General features: G+C 39.9%; 1 protein-coding gene across 1 annotated transcript in view; it reads left to right on the plus strand.

The window, feature by feature from the left end:
* ZPLD1 (zona pellucida like domain containing 1) overlaps positions 1 to 12,959 on the plus strand; it is a 44,858-nt gene extending 31,899 nt beyond the window's left edge. The window contains exons 7-12 of the mRNA XM_005283578.4: positions 199 to 296; positions 2,477 to 2,557; positions 4,054 to 4,225; positions 6,074 to 6,182; positions 9,626 to 9,655; positions 10,998 to 12,959. Of these exons, the coding sequence (XP_005283635.1) occupies positions 199 to 296; positions 2,477 to 2,557; positions 4,054 to 4,225; positions 6,074 to 6,182; positions 9,626 to 9,655; positions 10,998 to 11,173 (666 nt within the window). The 3' untranslated portion in view covers positions 11,174 to 12,959. The remainder of the gene's footprint in view (positions 1 to 198; positions 297 to 2,476; positions 2,558 to 4,053; positions 4,226 to 6,073; positions 6,183 to 9,625; positions 9,656 to 10,997) is intronic.
* Positions 12,960 to 17,168: the final 4,209 nt, after the last annotated feature.

Below are 17,168 nucleotides of genomic sequence, written 5' to 3' on the forward strand. Positions count from 1 at the left end.
CCAACACTTTTAATGTGTCAGTTCCCACTAAAGCTGCATTGTGGAGAGCAAAACATCTGTTCTAATATTCTGAACTTGAACGGTGCGAAACTTGATAGCACTGCTGTTTCCACTAAACCAACTCACCAACAAAGCTTTTGTGTTGCATGGTGTTGGGATTGCCATTGTGTTACAGCAACTGTGTGTTTGTTTTTCCAGGACTCAACCTACAGCCAGCTGCTGGTTATCCCCAGTATAGGTTTACCTTTGAAAACAAAAATATATGCAGCAGTGCGAGCAACCAACCTAGATGGCAGGTACAGTAAAAGATGTTGTTTCTTCCCTTTCTAATTTTTGCAGCTCTTGAGCAGCATCAATCACCATGTACATTTATAATTCTGTATGGCTCGGGTTTTTTTGGACAGTCTTTTATATTGAGGCTTGGTAGAATTTGATTTAAAAAAATAATTTTGATGGATAACTGATTATTTTCAAGCATTGCTTTTTATTAATTTAAATTTTTACAGGTGTGGAAAACGATGGGAGTGTCAGACAATAGGAGAGTCAATTATTTAATGACAGTACACATTGAGATTCAAAATGTGAAATCTTTATAACTGTTAAAATACAAACTGTCAACATCATGTCAAAATATATAAAATAAATATCCTTACATCAACCTCTAGTAAGTTCTCAAGCAGCATTTTCTTTCTTTTTCTACCTGTACATTTTGAGTATTATCGATGGAAATGTTTTTGTAGGTTTGTGTCTGTACGATTAAATCCATGTTTACTGATAAAAATCTAATACTTCCAAGCCTATTTACAAGTAATGAAATGGTGAATCACTTCCCTCTGTTGGACAGAATCAGATCTGTTTTATTATGTGTCACAGACCTTTTATTGGTAATCATCAACAACGATTCTTCTTGAGCTCAAGGGAGGGAGTCTTGGGCTTTTGTAAGAGGAGGAAACAAAGGAAACAAAAGGGTAGGAATAAATGGTCAGTTTCCAGAATGGAGAGAGGTAAATAGTGGTGTCCCCCAGGGGTCTGTACTGGGACCAGTCCTATTCAACATATTCATAAATGGTCTGGAAAAAGGGGTAAATGGTGAGGTGACAAAATTTTCAGATGATATAAAACTAGTCAAGATGGATTGCAAGGAGTTACAAAAAGATCTCACAAAACTGGGTGACTAGGCAACAAAATGGAGATGAAATTCAATGTTGATAAATGCAAAGTAATACACATTGGTAAACATAATCTCAACAACATACAAAATGACGGGGGTCTAAATTAGCTGTTATGCACTGAAGAAAGAGATCTTGGCGTCATTGTGGATAATTCTCTGAAAACATCCACTCAGTGTGCAGTGGCAGTCAAAAAATCGAACAGAATGTTTGGAATCATTAGGAAAGAGATAGATAACAAGACAGAAAATATCATAATGCCACTATATAAATCCATCGTATGCCCACATCTTGAATACCGAGTGCAGATGTGGTCATCATATCTCAAAAAAGATATATTGGAATTGGAAAAGGTACAGAAAAGGGCAACGAAAATGATTAGGGGTATGGAACAGCTTCCGTATGAGGAGAGATTAAAAAGACTGGGACTTTTCAACTTGGAAAAGAGATGACTAAGGAGGGATATGATAGAGGTATATAAAATCATGACTGGTGTGGAGAAAGTAAATAAGGAAGTGTTATTTACTCCTTCTCATAACACAAGAACTAGGGGGTCACCCAATTAAATTAATAGGCAGCAGGTTTAAAACAAAGAAAAGGAAGTATTTCTTCACACAACGCACAGTCAGCCTTTCAAACTCTTTGCCAAAGGATGTTGTGAAGGCCGAGACTATAGCAGGGTTCAAAAAAGAACTAGGTAAGTTCCTGGAGGGTACGTCCATCAGTGGCTAATAGCCAGGATGGGCAGGAATGCAAAACCATGCTCTGAAGTGTCCCTAACCTCTGTTTGCCGGAAGCTGGGAATAGGCGACAGGGGATGAATCACTTGATGATTAACTGTTCTGTTCTTTCCCTCTGAAGCTCCTGGCATTGGCCACTGTCGTAAGACAGGATACTGGGCTAGATGGACTATTCATCTGACCTAGTATGGCTGTTTTTATGAGGATGTAAATCCTGTCCAATGCTGCCATGAAATTCTTAGTGGAGATGATGTGCAGCAAAGTGATACCCATTGAAGTGCTATGTGGCCACTGATTTGTAACAGCTTCTTTACTGTGGAACAGATGGGTGTAAAATCATGTTGGTTGAATTGTATCATTCATACACTGTGCAGTAATGTAAGTAATGCAGAAAAATAAAAACTATTATGCTGACATAGAATGGTCTCAGTGAGAATGCAGGGATTCTATACATGGCTCATAATTGTACACAACTGTGTAGGTTCAGTTCATCAGCTAGTACTATCAACTTGTACCTCAGGTTTTTTTAAATCTTTTTCTCTGACAATTATCTTGCTCCTCATGCAGATGGAATGTTTTGATGGACTATTGTTACACCACTCCATCTGGTAATCCCAATGATGAGCTTCGATACGATCTCTTCTTTAGGTAGGTACTTTGCAAATCCAGCATTTGTATGTAAATGCCCTCCTTTTAAGAGTGCAATTATGAGCCTCTGTATGATGGCGTGATGCTACATTTCTTGACGGGCATGAGGTTTTTAAGGACGGCCCAATGTCTAAGCTCGTAAATAACTTATTAGTCACTTACCTAGCTATTTGTGGACATAAATATTGGGTAAGTGTGCACAGACATGAAAATTGTGTGCACCAATGTAGATGTAGAAATAGTCATTTTGTGTGCACATACCAGGGGCTTTCTACTCAAATTTCAGTGGGTATATATTAATGTTTATTTTAATGCAAGCAAGTGGGAGGATGCCCTTTGGGTAGATGATAACCATCTGACATGTCTAAGGTGCTGATTCAGGAAAGTGCTTAAGCACAAGCTTAAGTGCTGTCCTGAATGGCAATGACTTCCTGAATTGGGACCTTAAAAAGGCTAGCAAAGAGCAGCTTGGTGTCTCAGCAACACCACAGATTAAATCAGATCAGTGGCTCTTGATGGAGCTGCTACCTTCTTTCAGAGGTGCTTATCTATATAAATTAGCTTACCTGATAACTTTTTGTTTCAGATCTCATAATTATTTGTAGATTTGAATTTAAATGGAACTGGAGCTGAGCTACCTTAGTTTTGAGTTTGACGTTGCAAAATACACAATTCAGTACTGCTTTAAAGAAGTGTGAGAGAGAGAGACATATATATATATACATACCCTTTGTGGGCCTCTTCAACAGTGGCCCTCCTTTCAGCAGCCACCACCAGTTGCCTTCTTTCTTGTCCCAGGATTCTTCTTTTCATCCCCCACCAGCAGGCCCATCTCCTAGTCACCTGACTCCTTGTCAGGTGACTGGACTTATTGCCTCCACCTAGGGAGGCAGGCCAAATCTGGCACAGGTTCAGCTTAAACCCTCTTAAAGGGCCAGATCAGTTTCTGACAGAGTGCCCTTATACATACAATGTCAAGCAGACTTGATTTCCAATTGTCAGTATTGTTGGGTCCCTATCTGCATTAGCTAAGAATGCAAAAGCAATGGGACAAAATCGTGCTCTGGCATAACTCCCACTAATGTCAACGGGTGTAAACACTGCAGGATCAGGGCTAGTTATCTCACATCCTGTGTGTTCCAGACAGTCTAAGGCAAGTGAATCACCTAAAGAAAATATTGGAGACGTGGCATTCTTGAACGCAGATCCTTTTTAGTGTTTCTAAGAGTAATTCTGACTTTGAACCTTTTGTTCATTGTCATTGTCTGCCTGCCTGTGCATCTGAGCAGTGCTCACTGCCGTGCCATCTCAGCACTTGACCTACTATAGCACACATGAGACTCTCATAGCTGCCCATTTTGGACATCACGGTGCTGTCTTGTTTTGCACAGATCTTAAGCGTTGATCTTGTTACTTATAGTCCCTTATTCTCAGTTAGGGGCTATAAATCAGAGGTACACATGGTCATCCCAGTTTTAATCTTTTATAACAATTAGCTGTGACAAGGACCCACAGACCACTGTAATTGAGAATGGCAAGAGCCAGATGGGCCGGTTTTCCTTTGAGGTGTTCCGCTTCGTGAAGCACAAGAACCAGAAGATGTCTACAGTCTTCCTCCACTGTGTGACAAAGCTGTGCAGAACGGATGACTGTCCCTTTCTTGCACCTGTAAGTTTTGAGGGGGCTCTGTCAATAATCTTTATGAATCTGTGCTGTGCCAGAAGCAGAACTGTAGGACCATTCTACACCTGTAATTTGCAGATGGATAGGGAAGGTGGAGGGCATCTGAGTTGTGCAGATGAAGACAACACCTAGAATTTGAACTTTTCATCTGTCTCTAGAGAATGTGAATGCAACAAATGAAGAGCGGCATTTCAATGTCATCACCATTGTGTGACGTAACACTGGGAACTGTAAAGCTCAGGGGAATTGGGCTTGGCATAAGGAGTGTTCACCTTTAGGTCTCTGGGTCAAATCATGCCTCAGATGATAGAGACCAAAGGTGACCACTGTCAGAAAGCCATTCAGATAGTTTATGAAAAATGAGCTGGTGGTCTCAGTATAGGTCCTAGAAAAAGGTTATTTGCATCACAAGGAACCATAAGTGTGTCTTGGGAATGACATCAATAGAAAGCTCAGGATAGAGAATAAGTTTGAGCCTTAGACTGACCTATCCGCTCATTTCTAGATGTGATCCCCACAAAACAAAGTTGAAGAACATTCATAGGGTGTTTGGGGAAATGTTGCATGATCACTTCCCCCTGCTATACCTATTTAGTGGGTAGAGTTTATGAGTCTTTGATACCCCTCACCTGGCAGTAGAGCTAGTCAAAAATATTCTGATAGATCATTTTTTCCATCAGAAAATGCCACTGAAACTCAAACTTCCTGTGGGAATGTGTCTATTTTGATGAAATTTTATTTCGGAAAAAAAATGGGGGGGGGGGGAGGAGGGGGGAATTTTGATAAGGTGAGAACTATCTGTTTGACATTTTTAGAAATGACCATTTTGATTTTTATTGTTGAAAACAACATTTCATTTAGACATTTTTTATAATAGGAAAATGAAAAGTTGAAATGGAAACAAAACTATTTGATCAAAAGAAAACGTTCTGATATGATTTTTTTAAAATTTTGTTTTGTGGGAAATTTTAAAATTCTTTGTTTTCATTGCAATTTGGAATTAAACAAATTTTGAAATTGCAGAATTTCCCATGAAATGGAAATTCTGGTTCCCGCACAGCTCTGTCCAGCAGCTTTCATGACCACTAAAAATGTTTGATAGAAAAACCATATAAAAATTTACTCATCTAAGCCCCAATTTAGCAAAGAACTTAAAGCATGTTCTTAAAGTTAAGAATGTGCTTGAGTGCATTGCTGAATCAGGGCCTGAAACATGAAGTATGAAAAGAGTCAAATTGGAATGATTGATTTTAGGTCTCAGCATGGTTTGCATCCCTAAGATATGTGTGTCCATGGTAGATGGGAAAGAGAGGAGGGTGAATTAAGGATGGATTACAGACACTCCAATGTGAGACTATTCTAATATGAAAATAATAATAAAATTTCAACCCAACTTCATGCTATTGTTCAGAATATGAGTAATCCAACATAACTGCCCTTAAAAAAAAACAACTTAAAGGGTTTTCTAGGATCTCAACTGTCATATCTTGTATGTCCCTAGTCTTGCACATAAACGTCAGCTGGGATGAGGGCTATGAACAAAGCCTTGGTAAATTAATTACTGAAAAGTTTATTATACTGTAATATGGATATTGTACATGAGAGCAATGCAGTTCCATAAATGAATGAGGCAAAATACAACTGGAAGCCAATCATTTACAACATGCACTCTTAGGGGATATTGCATCTCTTTTTATTGCAAAGTAATTGAATGCATACAAGAAATAAAATTGTAGTATCACTTTTAAAAGAGCTGGCATTACAAATGGAAGCACAGGAAGGCAATAATTCTACTCCACTCTGAAACTGTGATTGTTTTGATTAACCGCTCAGATTTGCAGTAACAGAGAAAGAAGAGATGCTGTTAGGAGAACAACTTGGAGCGCTCAGAGCACCTCTGGAAATGCTGTAATCTCTGCTGGCCCCATCATTACAAGGAGCGGTAGGAATTCTCAAACCTTTCTGTATATTGCAGGAATTTAAAAAACATGAGGAAATTCTTTGCTGTTTAATAAGAGTTTGCAGTGACTCAAATAAAAAACCCAGCTAACTTATTTGGGTCTATTCCTACTGCAAGACTAAACTTTCATGTAAAAGTTCTGAGCCAATTGTTTTGGTCATATATGCACTCAAAACACCTAATGAAGTCATTGTGGATTATGTGCATTTGTCTGAGGCCACCTTAAACACCTAAACTCAACAGGCTAAATTCTTATTGGTCATACAGATTCAGCTTCCATTGAAGATAATGGAAGGTGCACCCATCTAACTAAGAAAAAAATGAGCCTGATTCATTTTGCTTAAAATCACAGCTCAAGATGGGAAAGCCACAAAATGGAAAAAATTGTTTAGAAGCTAATGAACACCCACTCTAACACTGACTACTCCTTGCCTGGCTCTTCCATTTCCATCTTAGGGTATGTCTACACTGCAAAAAATGGTGTGTTCTTAACTAGGGTTAGCTCACTTGATTTAAGTTAGCAGTGAAGACACAGGAACTTAGTTCTTAACTCACTTTAAAAGTTTGAATTAAAGCCTATAGGGCTGCTAACCTGAGTTAAAACCCAAGTGGCTGTGCGTTCACTGCTATTTTAACCCAATTTAGATAAGCCGAGTAAAGAACACACCATTTTTTTTGCAGAGTAGATGTAACTTTAATGACATTAACTATGACTTGCATTGGTAATATACTTTTTGCTCAGCTTTCAGCTGTAAAGAGAGCCTGAGGCAAACAGTTCAGGTTTTCAATTTAAAGACGATTGCCCAGATTCTGTTCTCACTTAAACTGATACCTATCCAGAGTGTAATTCCACTGATTTCTGTTCTCCTAGAATGTTAAAGGGTTTCAAATATATCTTGGAATTTCTGAGAAGCATTCATTTTGTGAATACCTGTGGTAACTAGTAAAGATAAAATATTTTGAGCCAAATTCTGCTGTCAGATGCATGTAAATAACTGTCATTGGGTCAATGGTTTCAGTGGAGTCAATCTGGATTGAAACCAATGAAACTGAGAGCAGAATGTGATTCCACAGAGGGAAAAGAATTATTAGGACCTTAGGACTAAATTGTCTCCTTTTGCTATGCAGTGGTGGATGCATGGACATATGCAAGAAGAGAAATTTGCACATAGAGAATTGAGAATGTATTCAGGTTTTTTTGTATGTGCCTGGTTAGAAAAGGTTTTTTTTAGTAGAATTGGATGAATAATGCCAAAAAAATCTGCACATATTTGAAGTAGATAAGGCATTTACTTCAGCCATGCTCATGGCCCTTTTGAGTTCACTTTTCACGAACGTTCACTCAGTTTAAAAATATCTGGGGAAAACTAATTTCAGAGTTGCAAGCATCAGGAAACTGAATTTCAGATTTGCAGTTATTTGATCATTCAATCAGGGAATAGAAACAAGATGGCAGGATTTATCTGAGCAGTCATAAGCAATACAGCTCAAATTTCAAATATTTGGGATCAATCTATAGAGTTTACAAAAATAGAAAAATATTAATCAGTTGCCTTTGGATATTGAATACATTCAAGTAAACCACAAAAAGTTCATGGATATTCCATGAGCAGAAGAGGTGGCTAAATTCTTTAAATACACGATTGTTGAAAATTCTTTGCTTAGCTCTAGTTTAGCCATGAATAGATATGAAAAGGGGAAATAGAGCAGACTAAGGGGGGATATGATAGAGATATATAAAATCATGAGTGATGTGGAGAAAGTGAATAAGGAAAAGTTATTTACTTGTTCCCATAATATAAGAACTAGCGGCCACCAAATGAAATCAATGGGCAACAGGTTTAAAACAAATAAAAGGAAGTTCTTCTTCACACAGCATACAGTCAACCTGTGGAACTCCTTGCCTGAGAAGGTTGTGAAGGCTAGGACTATAACAGGGTTTAAAAGAGAACTAGATAAATTCATGGAGGTTAAGTCCATTAATGGCTATTAGTCAGGATGGGTAAGGAATGGTGTCCCTAGCCTCTGTTTGTCAGAGGGTGGAGATGGATGGCAGGAGAGAGATCACTTGATCATTACCTGTTAGGTTCACTCCCTCTGGGGCACCTGGCATTGGCCACTGTCGGCAGCCAGGATTCTGTGCTGGATGGACCTTTGTTCTGACCCAGTATGGCTATTCTTATGTTCTTAAATAATCATTTTGCAATTGTCATCTATTTCAGAACTGGAATTCAAACATGTTATGGAATATATAGAGGACAATTTTACTTTTATTTCTGGCTTTTAGGTTACAGAGGTAGGAAAGATAGTTGGGTCTATGAAGCACTGGACTATGACTTGGGAGGCCTGGGTTCAGTTCCTGACTGCCACAAGTTTCCAGCATGACTTTGGGCAACTCAATCTACCTTGTGCCTCAGTTCCCCTTTTGTGAAATGTGGGGAATGGTACTTCCCTACCTTGAGGCTAAAATCTATTAATGATTGTAGGGCTGTCAGGTATTACGGTTATGAGGAGCCATATAGAAACCTAGATAGTCACAAACAGCAGCAATCCTGTCTCACTCATGTATGTTTTAAGCCATTCTAACACTGTGCCCTTTCACAGAGACCTTGCACTTGTTTGTTTATCTATAATGAGTCATTTTAGACAAAATACATGGGTTTCTCTTTGCATACGGAAACAAAATAATTATCTACTTGTGAAGGCAAAAGTGTTAAAAATAATGGTAGCCATTGTATGTCCAAGTTAAAAATAAATTCAAATCAGGGCCTTGAAATAAATGTACTTTTGAGCTGTGATTGAGGCTTGCAAACAGAAAAGCAAAAACAAACAAAGATAAGATATTTAGTTTCAAGACTGACAATGGGGAGTAAGTGAAAATTAGGGAAAAAACTTAAAGGCCTCCCTAAAAACGTAAACTCATACTTCTGTGCTCCTGTTAAGAAAAAAGTATGTGTGGAGGAGAAGAAGTTTTCTAATGCTTTGTAGTCACAGATTTCCTTGAAGAAATGAAGATAAAGTACCTCCACCATTGCAGAGATCCTTCCCCCTAATACAGCAAATGGTGAGAAGAAGTAGTTCCTGCTGCATTGTTTTGGGTCATATTTTTATGAAATGGGACATAAGAGAATTAGCAACATGTTAAGATAACTGGACCTTGAATATTTTTTTTTTTTTTGCAGAGTAGTAAGTGGTGCATAAGACCAATATCTTCACAGGAAAAATTTGGAAGTTTCTTATAGTTAATGTTCCTAGCCTGACTTGATCAGAGACATTGATTGTGACAAGCCACCGTTTCCAACACAGTTGCTGAGTTTTAGGATAGTCCTAACTTTAGTTTTGTCTGGTTTTAGTGGGAGTGCAGAGAAGATGCAGATATTGATGTCTCTAAAATATAATAGTTCCATTTTTATATTTTTATACAGATGAGACACCAACCAACAATTCACAGCTAGGTAAGTTAATCAGAATAAGAAAAACACAAAACAGGGGTATTACAGGAGTGCTACACTAATGAGTAGGTAAACCATTTGGATTCAGCTATGTGTTGAAGTTTTCCTTATTACCATTAATTTAAAATGAGAAAATATGAATGTGTTCTAAAGAAAGCAATTGGTAAATCTGGAATGCTCAGTTAAGTTCATATGCCCAACAGTTTAGTAAATTCCAATCTCTACTATGGAACTGAAATTACAAATCAAATGCAACCCTATTTATGCTGCTATGGCACATTAGGAAACAGTGCACCTACCAGAAGCAAAATGACAGGTTTACGCAATAAAGTCATTTCCTACAACAGATTAATTGAACCACAAAATGGTCGTTATGGTGCAGCCTAGCCTGGCTGGCTTCACAGCCCAAAAAGGTAAAAGAATCCTGTTTCAGCTCCTGTAGTCCCTGACCTTTGTCCTGGATGTAACCATAGGCACCACACAAATGGTCTGTGGTAAGGCAGATGGGAAAGGGCGGCAGGGGATGGATCACTTGATGGTTACCTGTTCTCTTCATTCCCTCTGGGGCACCTGGCATTGGTCGCTGTCGGAAGACAGGATACTGGGCCAGATGGACCTTTGGTCTGACCCAGTATGGACATTCTTATGTTACAGATCCCAGTGCTTCTGCTCTGGTGGTTGAGGAAGTAGGCTGTATGGAAAAATAATGGGGTAGTATAGGGGAGAGGAGGTCTTCAGATTGTCAGAGTGCTCCTCCTCCTGATCACCTGGAATTCTTTTGGGTGGAGAAATAAATCTGTAGTGTGTTCCTGGTTTCTCTGTTACTGTTGTCTGGCTGATCACTCTTTGTCAATATTTACTAGGGAACCATGTAACAAAATTCAGCTGCTATCCCTCATGAAGCCTAAGGCAACTGGGAGAGAACCCCTCCCCTCCCTCAGTTCTCCCTTTCTCCAACACATTTGAATGGTGGGGACTCCAGAAGCATGTTAAGGTTCCTCCTTCATAATAAAATTCATGTATAACAGAAACCTGGCATTAAATAGAAAGATTTAGTGTTCCTGTCAGCTGACATCCTGCACACCTGAGTATGGAGTTCAGGTCAGTTTATGCGTTAAATATTGTCATCTTGTCTTACACACACACACACCATCATTGTGAGTGTGTATGTGAAGGAGCTATGCACCTGCAGCCACTCCCTAAATACATTAGATAGACTTAATGTGCAGTTCAGTATCAGCCTGTTAACTGTAATTTTTTTATATAAAGGCATTGGGGCAGAAGACGCAGCTCTGCAGAGAGAGATTCTGATGAGACCTTTCTGAACCTTTTTTTTCTCTTGCAGCTCATCCAAATGGACCACCTTTCCAGCTGAACTCAGTCACCAGTGCACTGATTTCAGGAATAGTCATTCTAGGGATTATGAGCATTTTCTTTTTTGTATGTTCCCTCACCCTCCTGCGCAGGAAATGGCCCAGCAGTTCAGTTTTGGGTGGCGTACGAAACCCAGTTTTCAACTAATAGGAACAATTAATTTGCACTTGTTTTGGGGGTGGGGGATTGCCTTCATTGTCCATGAAATATACTTTGTTATAAATTTACCAAGGCAACATTCTGCCTGTATCAAACTTCAGCTAGTCTTATTTGTAGTGTTATAGACTTTATTGTATAGCAAAACAGTCATAGTGATGGCAAGAATCCTACGTAATTCCTCTCATTTGTGTTTGTGATCAGAATATTGAACATTTTGCCTGTGGGTGTACTGACAATAAAATTGGTGTCCTACTTCCAACTGGGGTCTTAAAATTTAAAGATGCTTAAGATAAAACACCTTTAAATACACCATTATTAAACCAGGCCTGGCCAACCTGCCACATTCATGTTTAACCACTGCTTTTGATAAAGACTGCCTCTACTTTTACCTTTTTTCTGTATTTACCCACTTTATTGTGGGAACTTATCGAGCAAATTATTGTAGCTCAGAACCTACATTTTTATTTTCTATCTGGACTAAAAATAACTGCAGAAAGAATCAAAATAAGTGGACGGTGATTATCATTCATGTGGAAATGGGATCATATGACACAGTGGGCAGAAGTCTGTTCTGTCTTCTAATTCCATTGAATTCAGTGGGATTGCACACAGTTTAAGTCGAGTCAAAATTTGGCATGGTATCTGTTTGTCAAATTGTTTAGTGCTGAAAATTCAAAGCCGTTCCTAGGACACAATCCTGTCATTCATTGAGACAAAAAACTCTCACAGGGAAGTCTTTGACAACTTTAATGGGAGCTTGCCTGCATCATCAGTTGTTCAATTTTTGCTAAGCCTTACTTAGATGCAGTCAGCACTGCTGTTGCCTTGAGTTAAACTCTGCTCTCATGGACATGCTAGGGTGAAAAGAATTTATTTCTTTATTTCTAAAACCCCTCCCACCCCCGAACAACAACAAAAAACCCCAACGCTTGTCCAGCCAAAAGGATGATTTAGGGCCAAATTCTGCAGTTTGAGCAAAAACCCCACTGAAGTAATTTAAAAGGACCAATTCTGTCACATCAGTTGCACAGTTCAAAAAATAAGGTGGTCCTTCCACACAGAACTTTCCACAGAGTGATGCTTCCCTTTGGCTGTTTCCCCTATGAACTAGACTTCCTCCCTGTTTGGGGGAAAGCCTTGCAAGAACAGGTCATGTGCCTTACCAGACTCTCAGCTCCAGCTAATCTGATAAACCTCAGATCATCTGAATTAAGTGTGAATGATCGTGTGTCTCTTTCAATAGCTGTCTATGAATAGGAATTTAGGTACATCTATCCAGGAATCTGGAAGAGGATATTGGTACTGATAACAAGGGAGGCAGTGCTAGATACAGTATATATATTAATTTGATTGCTAAGCAGTTAGGATTTGGGTCTAAGATCAGTAAGTAAATTCTTAACTTCACTTACCATGTACTGTACATATTGGCTCAGCAGCACCTCATTGTTATTTATCACTCTTCCCCATATTAATGATGTTTCTGCTTTCTAGGATGTGACACAAGTGGTTAATGTTCAGGGGTCTCTGAATCTCAAGACTAAATGCAAATACAGACATGTCATATCACTCTTCTCTGATCTAGACAATGCTGTATAAAGGCCTGTTCAGAAATTATCCAGCCTGTTGTAGTGTAGGATCTTTTACAACAACACTGTGGATGTTTTCCTCCAGTCTTAATACCTCAGAAACAATTTTTTGCACTTCAGGGGTTAGGTCTGATGACATGTAAAACATGATTGTTTAATAAAATAAACTGAAGAAATATCAGAAGAAATATTTGTCTGAATGTCTTTCTTAGAGGCAACACATAGGAGGAGGCATGTGGGGGTCAAGTGCCCCCCCCCAGATTGGCCGGTTGGAAGTGGGGAGGGAAAGGGGCTCTGTCCTCTCTCTGCTCCTCTCCCTGGCATGCTCTGCCCCTGTCCCCGGCAGCCGATCCCGGGCAGGGAGAGAGCCGCCGCTGCCTCCCCGCCAAGTTCTCTCAGGCAGAAGCGGATTTGTCCCATTCCCTGCCCAGCTGCCAGGGAGAGCAGACGAACATGCAGGGAGGAGGCACAGGGAGAGACGGCTGGAACTCCCCTGCAGGTAATGTGGGCGAGGAGAGCATGGGTGGATGGGCACAGGGCAGTGAGGTCACTGGGCAGAGGAGGCACGTGAGCAGTCACATGTCCTCCCCTTTAGATTGTTTCCCCCCAATATGGGGAGGTACCAGTCGTCTATGGTTATTGTCTTGATTCTGTTTCAAATTAAAATACTTCATCCTACAGAGGTGAAAATTAGGATCACATGTTTAAGTAAATTTCTTGTATTGTGACTAGAGCTGGGTGAATTTTTTGTTTTGTTTTTTTGCTTGAATAGTTTATTTGCCTAAAAATGCAAACTGTTCATGAATTCTGGTCAAGTCAGCTAATAATTTCTGCTGAAAAGTGTGTGTGGCGGAAATGCAAAAAAGTCAAAATGTTCATTTTTATATATTAAAAATGAAATATTTTGACTTCTTGTTTTGAAATTTAGCTAGATTTTAATTGAAAAAAAAAGTGGTAAAAAACCACCTCAGAGTGAAACATTTAGTTTTGGGCCGAATTAAATGTTTTGTTCAACCCCAAAACAAATTTTTATGGTTTGTTTTTGTTTTAGAAAGAAAAAGAGAGAGATTGTTTCAGAGCAACCTGAAATTTTTTTTCCAGATATTTTGGTACTGTCACTAAATCAAAAAATCATTTTACTGGTTGAGCTCTAACTATGACTTAATCTAAACAAACATCAGATAGTCATAGTGAATCTAAGAGAAGTAGGGAGAAACTGGAGATTTGCATCTGGAAATGAGTGAGATTCAGATTTAAAGGCTTATGATTCATAGATTTATTTTTTTTAAGGCCAGAAGAAACCACTGTGATCGTTTAATCAGACTTCCTGTATAACCTAGGCCAGGGGTGGGCAAACTTTTTGGCCTGAGGACCACATCAGGGTTCCGAAACTGTATGGAGGGCCAGATTGGGAAGGCTATGCCTCCGCAAACAGCCTGGCCCCTGCCCCGTATCTGCACCCTTCCACTTCCCACCCCCTGACTGCCCCCCTCAGAACCCACAGCTCATCCAACCCCCCCATTCCTTGTTCCCTGACAGCCCTCTCCCAGGACACCCCACCCCTAACTGCTGCCCCCCAGGATCCCACTCCCTATCCAACCCCCCTGCTCCCTGTCCCCTGACTGTCCCGACCCCTATCCACACCCTTGCCCCCTGACAGGCCCCCTGGGACTCCCATGCCTATCCAACCCCCCCTGTTCCCCATCCCCTGACCTCCTCCCCCCTGAACCTTCACCCCGTCCAACCGCCTGCGCTCCCTGTCCCCTGACTGCCCCCCGGAACCCTCTGCCCCTTATCCAATCCCCCCACCCTCTTACCATGCCGCTCAGAGAAGCAGAACTGGCAGCCACAGATCTGGCGGCAGGGCGAGCTGAGGCTGCGGGGGAGGTGGGACAGCAGGGGAGGGGCTAGTCTCCCCAGCCTGGAGCTCAAGGGCCAGTCAGGACGGTCCCATGGGCCATAGTTTGCCCACCTCTGACCTAGTCCATAAGACTTCCATGAATTAATTCCTGCCTCAAATCTAATAGTTGGCATTGAAGAAAAACATTTTTTCAAGAAAACATCCAGTCTTCATTTAAAGATTTGCAGCAATGGAGAATCCACCACACCCACTGGTAAATTATTCCAATGGTTAATTACCCTCACTGTGGAAAAAATTGTACCTTTTTTCTAGTCTGAATTTGTCTTGTTTCAGTTTTCAGCCACTGGATCATGTTACACCTTTGTCTGGTAGACTGAAGAGCTCTCTATTATCAGATTTCTGTTCCCCATATAGATTTTTATAGATTGTGATCAAGTCACCCTTTAATCTTTTCTCTTTGATAAACTAAATAGATTGAGCTTCTTGAGTCTTTCACCATAAGGCATATTTTCCAGTCCTTTAAGCATTCTCTTATGATTCGGGTAACACCACTGAAAAACAGTAGTTGTTGTTATTGGTGGGGGCAAAAATTCAAAGCATAACCCGTGATCAGTTCAATACATTTGTTATATTTTTGAGTCCATCTCAACTGTTGAAGGGAAGTATTGTAAAGGAATAGTTGAAAATAGAAATCAATTATAATACACCGGACCCTTGCTAGAACGCACGTCTATATAGCTGGAATTCGCATATAACGTGGTCGCGGCCATGGATCCCAAATGTAATTACTTTAATTGCAATTCATTTTAACGTGGTCCTCGCTATAACACGGTCCCCGTATTAACGCGGTACTGCGCATGGATCCCAAGTCCCACGTTCCAGCGAGGGTCCGGTGTAGTTAACAAGGAGCCACACACTGGTATTGTGCTGCTGCTGTAGTACAACAAAGTTACATGTAAAAAGTATTCAGCTTAGTAGATGACAAGTTAGTTAAATTTTCCAATATCAGATTTAACCTCCCCCCCAAAAACTATTGCCCTGTGTTGTATGTTCTGCTATGTGAGTGAAAAATGCATTATGTTCTAATGACTGCACCATGCATGTCAGTGGGGAAATGATCAAGTCCCTAGTGAATAAGGTACCAGGCTGGGAGTCAAACCTGGGTTCTGTTATTGAAGGTCCTATTGATGGGCAAGGCACTTAACTGCTTTGTGCCTCAGTTTCCTGATCTGTCAAATGGGATAATACCTACCCCATTTGTAAAACACTTGGTGATCTACAGGTGACAAGTGATATATAACAATGCAAAACTATTATTGTAATGTATTGATCTGGCATTGGATGGTTATTTATTTATTTTGCATACCGTAGCATGGGAGCACACTTGCCCACTTCTTGGGAGCGCACTTGTCCATTGGAGATAAAAATAACCAGAAGAGGTAAGTCTTATTAATGCACATTTTGTTGATCGCATCCTTTTATACTAATGCTACACATAGCTTATGGAAGCAATGTCCTTAAAATATGTATGACCTTTATGCATGTAATGTCATGAGAGCACCAAGCAGTGGTATCAGTAACCTTAGTGGAAGTACATCAGATACGTACAGCATGGTACATAATAACACAAATCCTGTAAAGCAAGCCTTTAAAGTTAGTTTCTATAAGATTTGCCATTATTCCAAGTATTTGACATATTTTTCAAAAACAATGGGGCCGGTATAAATTAGAAAAGCACTATAAGGTCATCTGATTTTGTGACTTTTTTGGGGTGTGAAATCTCAGCCTCATCACACATAATGGGATTTATGTGAAAATAATAGACTAGAAGAATGTTTAGCTGTGCTAATAAAACTGGTTGTATAATGGATGCACATGATATTTCTGTAGACCCACAGGGTAACTCCAGCTATTAAAATACTCCTGGTGAACCTAAATCCACCTTACAAGCTGGTGATCTTAAAAAGCTATAAAGTCAATGAACCAATTGATTGGTGGTTGGTAGAATAACCACAGAAGATTCTGAGGGTTGGTCTAGATCCAAAGGAACTTAATAAAGCTATAGAGAGTTGAGTACTTTGGACTCCCTATTTTGGAAGAAATAAATAGCATAACCAGCTGGAGTTAACACATCCAAGCTGCTAATATATTTCAGCTGATTTTGGCAAATAGCCCCTGGATCAGGGTATATCACATTTCCCACTCGGTTTGGCAGACAAAGTTTCTGACGGCTGCCTTTCGTATCTCTAGTGTACCAGGGTATTCCACAAGCGGGTACCATAGATACTCAAGTGATTAGATGATACTCTAGTCTATAAGATCTCCTCACCTGGAGGGCAAACAGGGTAGAGGAGCACAAATATTAAACTAAGGAAAGTTCTCAATCGTTCGCAGATTCCTGCCACTCCTTATGTAAGTGACTCTTGAAATCTTTCCAAGTGCCTTCAGAGCAGAGGTGATACATTTTGTTGGGGGAAGACAGATCTACAAATGTATGTGACTAAATTTCCCCAGTTACATACATTGGTATTCATGG

This window comes from Chrysemys picta, chromosome 1 (assembly GCF_011386835.1).
Source record: "Chrysemys picta bellii isolate R12L10 chromosome 1, ASM1138683v2, whole genome shotgun sequence".
Lineage (NCBI taxonomy): Eukaryota > Metazoa > Chordata > Testudines > Emydidae > Chrysemys > Chrysemys picta.